The 10,753-nt window shown below is 36.0% G+C and overlaps 1 protein-coding gene across 1 annotated transcript in view; it reads right to left on the reverse strand.

The window, feature by feature from the left end:
- Window positions 1-48: 48 nt before the first annotated feature.
- LOC119828535 (paired box protein Pax-1) overlaps window positions 49-10,753 on the reverse strand; it is a 25,932-nt gene continuing 15,227 nt past the window's right edge. The window contains exons 2-5 of the mRNA XM_038350716.1: window positions 3,034-3,187; window positions 2,505-2,637; window positions 1,873-2,115; window positions 49-1,555 (exon numbers count right to left, since the gene is read on the reverse strand). Of these exons, the coding sequence (XP_038206644.1) occupies window positions 1,472-1,555; window positions 1,873-2,115; window positions 2,505-2,637; window positions 3,034-3,187 (614 nt within the window). The 3' untranslated portion in view covers window positions 49-1,471. The remainder of the gene's footprint in view (window positions 1,556-1,872; window positions 2,116-2,504; window positions 2,638-3,033; window positions 3,188-10,753) is intronic.

Here is a 10,753-nt window from a genome sequence, read left to right on the forward strand (position 1 = left end):
ATTTTTGGCCGAATCAAATTTTGTTTAATTTTAAATTCGTTGGTCAAACTTTAAATGATAAGACTTTCACATAAATAAGTACAAATACAAAGATTTTTATCCTTCTTTAGTCAAATCCATAAATTTTTAGGCAATGCTACCATTCCAAAACTAATCTTTTATTTAAGGGAATAAGTTATAATATTATTATCTTACACTACATAATTAAGATATATGCCAAGAATCTAAGTTTAAGTACCCATAATCGCTTTTATTAACAACTTAGACTATTATATACAAAATTGCACCCAGGTTGCCGCGAAAATGACAGGCAATAGCTCAGAATATTCTAGTCTAGTATATAGAAATAATTTCAAGATATAATTAAAGATAAACCATTGTTATCACTACAGTTTTAGAATGTAATCGTATATCACACAGTATACATCATCAGTTCGTCTAAAAAAAGTTTTATTTAACAAAAATTTTATGATCGCAAAAAAAAAAAATTTTTGAAATTCCTGAACCACAGTACATACAGCAGATACATATATTTTTTATCTAAAATAAAGCGTAAACTGTGCTAAATAGTTTGATAATTCAAATTAAAAGAAACCTCAGTCTGTATATTATAATCTAGTTAAGAGATCTCGACTGGACAACAAAAATATAAAGACTCAAATGAGAGCTATCACCTGATGCTTCCGTAACAATACACGCGTTATAACAATAATCTTACACACCAGAAGATATGTACAAGCCCTTAATACTTTTATCAAAATGTACAATCGATTAATTAGTATCACCGTCCCACGATAACCCGCCCGTACATTCACTTGATTATTATTTATTTCCCCAATAATCTATGATATGGTGATTTTACAAAAGTTTATAATCACGTAACTCTAATTTTGGATTCGATAAGGACTTTATCAAAGCCAAAATTAGACATAGGTGTTATAGAGTTATTTGGCAGACATGGCAAAGATAAGAACATTCAAAACGTTTGTTAGTCGATCGAAGCGACGAGCCAGACAAACATGTACTAAAACATTTTTAAAATAAATAAGCTGAATTTTTTTAAGAGTGAATGTCGTTAATTTATCCTTTTAAATATTTGAACTAACATCGATACATATTCAAACAAATCGAAAATAAATAAAAGTAATATTTCTGTTACAACAAGCAGCTGATGTCAGCTCATTGCCTCTCTATTATAATTAAACCCACTGTACATAGCGTGAGGAACACTCAATGTCGAAAATGACGCCGGCACGTTCATTGCTGGCATACTCGGCGTCACCCTCATGTTTGACGTAATGGCCGTCACATTTGACGTTGCAGCTGTCAGATTCGACGTTGCAGCTGTCATATTTGACGTCGATGTTGAAATCGATGTTAGAGCTGTGAGCGTTGGGGTTTGTAGCGTACTGTCTGCTGGCAGTGCCGGTACAGGCTGTGTGGCGGGCGGGCGCGGCGGCTGCAGCGAGGGTCAGAGCGCGTGCGCGTGCGCGTGGTGCGGCGGCGCGCCCTGGTGCGGGTGCGGCAGGTGCGGCGCGCTCGCGTGCTGCCGCCCCTACGGGGAAAGTGGAGTTGGTTATACCAAGTGCGCGGCTATATTTGAAACTATAAAGTATGGACACTTAAAAATTATGGAAACCTGAATTAAACTATATTTAAATGCTGTATACGAGATATGATACTGAATTTGAACGAGAGAAATAAATATCTTGTCCAGATACCATAAAATAAAATTAGACAACAATTTGATATCCACTAGCTAACAATTACTCTCCTCATCGCGACTTTGCGTGGAATATTACGTGTGCAAACCATTGTTCTTGCTGATTGATTGATGCTAATCGACAAAACATACAAACATAAGGCACAAACCTGTAAATACACATAGTAATCGTATGGCTGGTGCAGCGGCCAGCAGCGCTGCGGCGGCACGGGGTACAGCGGCGGCACGGGGTACAGCGCGCCGCCCAGCTTGTTGCGCAGGATTCGACTGATGCTGGACACGGACGGCACGTTGTACTTGTCGCAGATGCCGTCCGCCAGCAGCCGGTCGCGGATCTCCCACGCGAATATGCCCGGGTCTTTCGCCTTTAGCTGCTTTATGTAGGACACCACCTGGGGAATAGTCAGGTTCACCTAATTTGGTTGCTACGTGGGGACCTTGAGGAAATTGTGATGGTCACTTAAAGTAACTGCTTTATATCCATTGGAGAAGGAGTTGTATGATGACATATAAGCAACCATTTGTTCATCATTACGTAATGGACCACATGGAAATAAAATTTTTACATGGTCACTTTTACGATTTTAAAATACAATCCGTAAAGATCATTAACTCACTCAGTTTAGATTACAAATGTAATAAAGATGGCTTTTATTTATATCCTGGAAATCCAATCAATTAAATAAAGTAGGGATAAATATATGAGAAAACAAATTATGAATAAAACTGATTAAATCTTATTGATTAATACTTGATTACAAGAAAATATTTGCTCCCATACCTTAGGTGTAGTGACTCTAGGTTTGGAGCCACCAATGGCGCCGGGAAGAATGGATCCTGTCTCGTGGTAGCGCGCCAGGATCTTGGAGACGCAGCCATGGGACACCCGCAGCTGCCGGCTGATGTCGCAGGGCCTGGATATAGAGACTCGATGATTTGGGCCCTTTGTTATAATCTAATTATGATTTAGCTACTTAGTTTGCTTTCCTTGTGTTATACCGAGGTAAAAAAAATCTAGAGACATATATTCCTCAGCGGTAAAGTACCATAGGTAGGTATATACCTATCTCTCTAGTCTACATACATAAAACAGACCAAAATTCATGCTGCAAAATTGTTGCGAATGAAAAAGAGACACAAACACACTTTCGCATATATTATATAACGATGAATTGAATTTTGACCAGCAACTAAAAGATCTATGATATTTACCAACGTACATATGTGTGTAACGTAACCATCGTGTTAGAATGTAATACCAAGCCCGTTTCCTTACAGCAAGAAAGTTCGGCTACTAATTAACAAATTACCTGATCCCCAGCTGAGCCAGCTCAACGATGCGCAGGCGCACGGCGTTGGGCAGCGGCCGGCCGTTCACGAACACTCCCCCTAGCTGATTCACCTCGCCGTACTGCTGGCCCCCCCCGCCCGACATCGGGCTTCCCATTGCGTTTGCATTTGGATCTGCAGATATGAAGTTATTTTAGTGTATGTATAGATATAGACGGTACGTAGACAGCTGGACAACTGGAATAACATATAGGCAACTTTTTATGCCGATATTCCCACGGGATACGGACTTACGCGGGTGAAACCGCACGGCGCAGCTAGTTTTTTTTTTTTTTTTGTGTTACAGTCGGCAATGGAGCTGGTGGGACGCCTGATGGTAAGCGCTACCACCGCCCATGAACATTTGGAGAGGCATAAGGTCCATTGCAGACCGGATTGGCGATGGGAATAAAGGAAAGGACTGGGAAGGGTAAGGAAAAGGATATGGGCCTCCGGCTCCCCCACTCACCGAACGAAACACAGTAGAATGCTATTTCACGCCGGTCTTCTGTGGGGGTGTGGTACTTCCCCGGTGCGAGCTGGCCCAATTCGTGCCGAAGCGTGCTCGACTACCACATACTAAGTTATATATAAAGTTATTTTAATAAAGTAATCAAAAATTTTTCTAAGAGAAAAGAACTTTCTGAAATTAAATCAAATCAATAAACGTTTCAACGTGAAATCTAAAACACAACTAAAGAGCGCTAATTGCGAACAGTATTGCCTCCAGACTCGAGTGTAATTCCCAGTAATCAGCGTAGTTAACACGACAATTTGTTAAGGAGTGGTCGGCGACAGATGCTGATATATCGAGCGCGGTCTTCCTTTTGTCCGGGATAATTGTGGGCCGGTGAGGAATTTCACACTGAGATGGATTTAAACTCGGATATACTGATTATCTTTATATATAAGGTTTGAATGCGACATATAAGCAACTAGCCACTTGCCCCGGTTATGCGCAGATGTTACCTGGATAGAAAACAGCCTATGTTACTTTGTAAACCCTATGCGGAACCGGAATCTACACTTCTACACTAATATAATAAAGAGGAAGTATTTGTATTTTGTTTGTTCGTTTGTAACGGATAAACTCAAAAACCACTGGCCCGATTTAATAAATCCTTTCACCATTAGAAAGCTGCAGCTTCGCTGAGTGACATCTATATATATAAAATTCTCGTGTCACAGTTTTCGTTGCCATACTCCTCCGAAACGGCTTGACCGATTGCTCTGAAATTTGGTAAGCATATTGGGTAGGTCTGAGAATCGGCCAACATCTATTTTTTATCCCGATATTCCTACGGGATACGGACTTACGCGGGTGAAACCGCGGGGCGCAGCTAGTAGAATATATATGTACCACGGCCGAAGCCAGGCCAAACTGCTGATTTTATTATAAAGGTTTAATTTTATTCTACGGGAAGCGTGGTGACGACACCCTTCATTTCATAACCTATGTACTATGTATATATTAGCACTGTAACTAACTACGAAAGGTTTGCACAAACCCTTCACTTATAGTCACTGAATGGTATAAAAACAGTTTACAACCTGTTCTCTTCAGCGAATATACGTATATGTATACGTATATTCGGTGGGTCTGAGGTCGATTTATGAATATTTTGTTATAACAAAGTCTTCATAAAAAGGCCTCTTCTCTAGCCTATAATACTGGTATAACAAAAACAAACAAACAAAAACACTTTATTGTGCACCAATGATAACATAAAGTAACAAAGAATATGTATATACACTAGAACAAAACGGTATAGAAAAAGTTTAATAACATATTTTTTTTTATTTTTTATTTATTTATCATTAATATTATTACAAAAAGACGAAAGAGTTTACGACGAAAAAAGGTCAACGTTTCGGAAGTCTGGTTACAAACACTGGGAACACGTAAATTCTATAACCAAAAATGAATATAAAGGTGTAGCGAAATAAATATAATAAAATTTTCATATTAATAACCATTTAAATTCCTATAACAAATATGGAGGCCCGTTTCCCTTTCTTCAACCTTTCCAGTCCAATTCTTCTTTAAAATCGTTAATCCTTTCCTTTTCCCTTAGCCCCTAAAAGCGGGTAGCGCATTCACAGAGGCACTATCACTTCGAATGTTCATGGGCGGTGGTGATCGCTCACTATCAACCAGCTCAGTTGCCCGCTATAACATAAAAAACCTATACTGACAATACCTACGTTTATATGAAGTTATCTAAGAAAACTTAAAGAATCTTATTAAATAAGTGGATTAAAAATAAAAACAAGCGCATCATTTATTTCATTAGAATCCATCCATCCATAATGAGGCATCAAATTCATTCTTACACATCTTATTAATTTCAATCTAATTCCAATCTTATAGATAACGATATAATAAATAGTGTAATTCTTTGATATCTCTTCAGCAATATTGATTATAACTCTTATTAATCTGTTGACAACAGATTAAACAATTAAATTCACTTAACCATATTGAACATAATTATAATAATTCTGTATAATGTCTAATATTATCTGTAATAATGTTATAGATATCTGGTTTCCCGCCATTATTGGTTGAGGTAAAGAACTAATTTTTTTATTGTAGTTTTCTAGCGGATAAAGAATATTTTAAATCCATCGAGCAGATTATATAGATATTGTAATAAAACGTTAAATCAAATATTTCATCATCATTGTTAAGATCAAAGTTTAAAAATTCTTATGGTTTGAATATTGTGATTTCACAAATTCTTGGACAAATAATGCCACCTTCTAATACAAATAAAAAGCCCGCCATCATATAAAGCACTGATCATTAACTAATTGGTACAGATGGCTTGCACATCGCGTGTCGAAATGTGACAGCTGTCACTGTCACTGCGACACTTCGCGTCAAACTGACAGCCGGATGCAATACAATCCGAACGAGAGAGGAATTAGCTTAACAAATCGATTCATCATGTTTAGGCTGGATGTTTGTAGGTTTTACGACATAAGTTATAACCATTTTGCAAAGAACTAGGTTCTGAGTTGAACATTATTCCTGCATTTGTTAATTTCTGTTCAATTTTCTTATTAAAAAGTTTAAAAACGTCTAAATAAATATTTCGGACGGATTAATTAAAACGTTCAAATAAAGCATTGAATTTAAAACGTTATTAGAATATTCATTAACAAATCATCACGTTGCATCTAGTTATCTCGCCGGCAAGATGAATGGCTGGCAAACGTCGACATGTGGTCAGAACACACCCACCGGCATGGCTGCGAGCTGCCGGCGGCAATTCGCGCCAATTTGCTGCAATTTTTTTTTATTTGTTTAAAAAGAGAATAGCTCTTGTAGTTTTAAAAGTGTATGCGAGTTATGTTGGTATTATATTGGTTAGTTTAAAAAAGGCAAGTTTTAGTATTAACGATATGAAATCGTTTGACATCGGTACATTGTGGACATATAGGTACGAGTATAGCATTAAATTAAAAATTATTATATTGTCATTAAAAAATACAAATTTTTATTCACATTCGTCGTGTATACCATTATGAAATTGAATCTATTATAAAATAAGATTTACCTATACCTACTTAAGATACAACGAACAGTCTCACAAAAAAAACAAACATACAACATGCAAATTGTCACAAAGGCCGGAGGACGCACGTGCGCCCCGTTTCTATGAAGCAGAGCTCCGCCCTCGCGGCCAAAGGCGCCGACGTTGCGGGCGGCCTGATCACTATATATCGTATATCGATATAATTTCATTTTTCTGTCTACAAATGCAACACTACTAATGTATATAATACTTCATACTTGAGTAAACTGGAGAACTAATCTATATTTATATTATAAAACTGAAGTTTGTATGTTTGTTTGTTTAAACGTATATACGAATGGCTGAACAGATTTCGATGAAATTAAGTACACAGATAATTTGTGTCCCGAGTAAGGATATAAGATTGTTACACAGAAATTCCCACGGAACATAACCTGTACGGGGAAAACGCCGGATTCGTCTATCTTTTCATTCGACTGCATGGTCGAAACACTAGCGGTGGGAAGTTATTATATTATTTTAGTGTCTATTATATTATTTTACGTTTATACTATTTTTTCACTTTATTATCTTGAATATTCTATAACACGGATTTTAAAACTGAGACTCGACGCTACACAGTGGAGTTTGGTTGGCCACTGGTTTCGAAGAAATGGGTAAGTGTAGTCTACCATTAAAAAAAGGTGGTAGTAAACATCGTTTACATTCCAAATAATAATTAATTACTTGATAGCGTTACCCCATTACTAAGTGACCTGAATAAAAATCACAACGCGCACATAAAAATATCAATTTATTAACAAAATAAAAGTGTTAATTAAGATTAAATTATCGCTTTTATGTCTTATTATACACAATTGATAAAGGAAACACCATAAATATCAAAAGCATAAACGTTCAAATTAAACATGATATTTTAGTGGCGTTTCAGAATGTTAACGAACCATTGGTGCCTTTGTTGGGGCTCAAAGCCCGCGCGTTTAACGCGAGCAGCGATATATTTGGAGTAATATAAAACCTCAGAAGTTGCGATTAATTCAGCGAAAACACTAGTAACTGTCAACGGAGAAACGTCAAAGAGGCGTCGTAAATTAGACGCGGGAAAGATATTTCCCGCCTCGGCACCCGTTTCGCTCTAACGCGCGCGCGGCCGTATTGTGCTATCCTGCTCTGAAACCAATTAGCATTCAAAGAAGCCGATTCAAAAAGATTCGATTTAACATGTAGTGTTGTCTTTGTTTATCGTTTATTTTATTTGTGTTTATTGCTTCCGTTGTTATGTTAATGAAATTATGATAAGATTTGAAATTATCTTTTAATTGAAATACAAAACGATTGATTTTATTATGATTTAATCACTGTAAAACCATTGAAACGAGAGATTGGTACGAACAAATAAATTCATTTCATTTCATTTCATAGAAGATCACACATAAGTGCATGGAATTCGTTTGAATTTAAAATAAATGATATGCTTAATGTCTCTTAGCAAGTCGTAAGGTAGCATTCATAAGTACCTTATTGATGATATTAGCATTATTCCATACAATTTAAAGATATTCAAATACGTTACTTTCTTCTACTATAAATAGTAAGTGTAAAGTATTATGACGGTTGTAGATAATAACAAATGACGGCTGTGCTGGTGCTTATTAAATAATTTATTAGTTCTCCTTGCCAGAAACTACACTAATACCTAGGTACCTACAAGATTCGTGATTTTATTATACTTTAAACTATAATCGATAAATCGTTTGAAAAATGCGCACATCACTAAGAAAGAGGATACTGTTGTCGATACAACTCCGCATTCGCTGTATAAATTATAAGTTTTACATTTATGAGTGGTATTTAGTTTATCTTTCAGCGAAAATCGCATGTAATTTGTATTTTTTTCATATTTTTACTTTCGCGTCGTAAATAATAAAAGTGTGACACTGCTAATATTATTTATTATATCAAACATAGAAAATTCCTGAACGCAAACACTGCATTATATTGACTGTTACAATAATTTTTTATTGCGTGTTTATTTTAGTTTTAATTTGAAATGAATAAGATTATTTCGATAATCCTACTATTATCCTATAATCCTACTAATATTACAAATGCGAAAGTTTGTAAGGGTGTGTGTGTGTGTGTGTGTTTGTTGCTCTTTCAAGCAAAAACTACTGAGCCGAAGACAATGAAATTTGGTACGTAGACAGCTGAGCAACTGGAATAACATAGAGGCAACTCTTTATCCCGATACTCCTACATATATACGGATACGGACTTACGCGGTTGAAACCGCGGGGCGCAACTAGTTAGCAATAAAGAGTATTTGAATACAACCGAACCGAATTGTTTTCAACAAACGACATATAATATCCGCGCGTAATTTTTTTACAGATTTACCCGATTTTTTCTTTTTTTTTATTCATTTGTTAACCTCGACAATGGTTCAATGTAAATTTGGAAATAAGTTTGGTTGGGAAAATCTCCTCTTGATTTGATTTTTTTAGCGCTAATTTTCTTTTAAGTTTTTTTTATTGTTGAAAAATTTTACACGCTGCGTTTGGACGTGGTATGCAAGGAAGATTGATTAAACCGTCAAATGTTATTAAAATTGCGAAATTTTACGATCTTATTTTTAAAAAAGTCAATATTGGAAGTTCTGTAAGCATGTATGTATTTTTTTAAGGAGGTTTAATGTTACATATGGTCTACTAGGGTCGTTGAGCACGGTTGTTAAGAGCTCAACCTTCACACTCCAACGTCTGCTCACGTCTGCACATATTACGTTGGATATATATGTACTCCTACTATCCTACTTCCTACTAGTCCTACTATCCTACTAATATTATAAATGCGAAAGCTTGTAAGGATATGTGTGTTTGTTAACCTTTCACGCAAAAACTACTGAATCGATTGCAATGAAATTTGGTACGTAGACAGCTGGACAACTAGAATACCATAGACAACTTTTTGTCCTGATATTCCTTGACGCGCGCAGAGCGGCGGGCGGAAAGCTAGTACTATGTAAAGATACGTGCAAAAACATTATAAAATACGTATGATTACATACCTTTACTCTTACTATATTTGCATTAGCTATGCAAATTCATAGCTATGCATGGCATAAGCATATTTATGTTTATGCTTTTTATTTATAGGCTCTATCTAGACAGGCATGCACTTCCTTAGACTGCATCACTGCTTACCATCAGGTGGGTTGCAGTCAAATGCCTGTCTATGCCATTAAGAAAATTTCTTTCTTATTTATTCTGTGCTTATATATTCTCTAAATACAACAAGCTTTTCTTTCAACACAGCTATACATTGAAACGAAACTGACTATATGAGCAGCCAAGCCGTCCTTGTTAACGTTATCGCGACATTTCAGCAGTTTACGGCGGGTTTACGAGCGAGCCGCGCGCGACCAATCGCCGCGAGCTAATCAGCTTCCATTACGTGCAGATGTTATGTCCACCGATTTTACTTTTATGTAATTACATTTCGCGTTGTGTTGCGGAATATTTGGGATTGGGATATTTTGTTAGGGCTTAAGAGGTTTTTTATACTTATAGAACTATAATGCATTTTATTTGAGAATTTTAGGAGGAATAGCAATAATTCGATGATGAGGCGGGATTTCAACCCGGCTTTCGGACGAATGTCTTCTATTTTTTTTTTTTGTATGTGCCTGAGCACATGAAAAAAAATAGACATTCGTCTGCTTCATCTAGAAAAATTATATAAATGTAATGGCCTAAACATTTGTCTTAGAAAGAAAGGAAAGAACCATTGTTTTTCAAAAAGCACAAACACACAAATAATAACATAAAAAGTAAATCAAGAAAAATAAAGAAAGAAACCTTACGTCTACACTATCTGATCGTGTACATATCAACAGCGAAAAAAATTCTATTTATAATTATCTGTTATTTAAATATAATATGTACATATTTTTAAGTACAGTAAGTTCTTATATTTACTAATAAAATAAAAGGTATATTATTAATCAATTTTACATGTAATTATAGACGATTACATCTATCTAGGACAGATCATAACTAATAAAGGAACTATAAATAAAGAGAGTGCAGAGAAGAATTACAAGTGGCTGGAGAAGATATTGGGCCCTAAGAGAAATTATGAAAAACAAAAATTTTCCTAT

Source organism: Zerene cesonia, chromosome 8 (genome assembly GCF_012273895.1).
Source record: "Zerene cesonia ecotype Mississippi chromosome 8, Zerene_cesonia_1.1, whole genome shotgun sequence".
In the NCBI taxonomy this organism is placed as follows: domain Eukaryota; kingdom Metazoa; phylum Arthropoda; class Insecta; order Lepidoptera; family Pieridae; genus Zerene; species Zerene cesonia.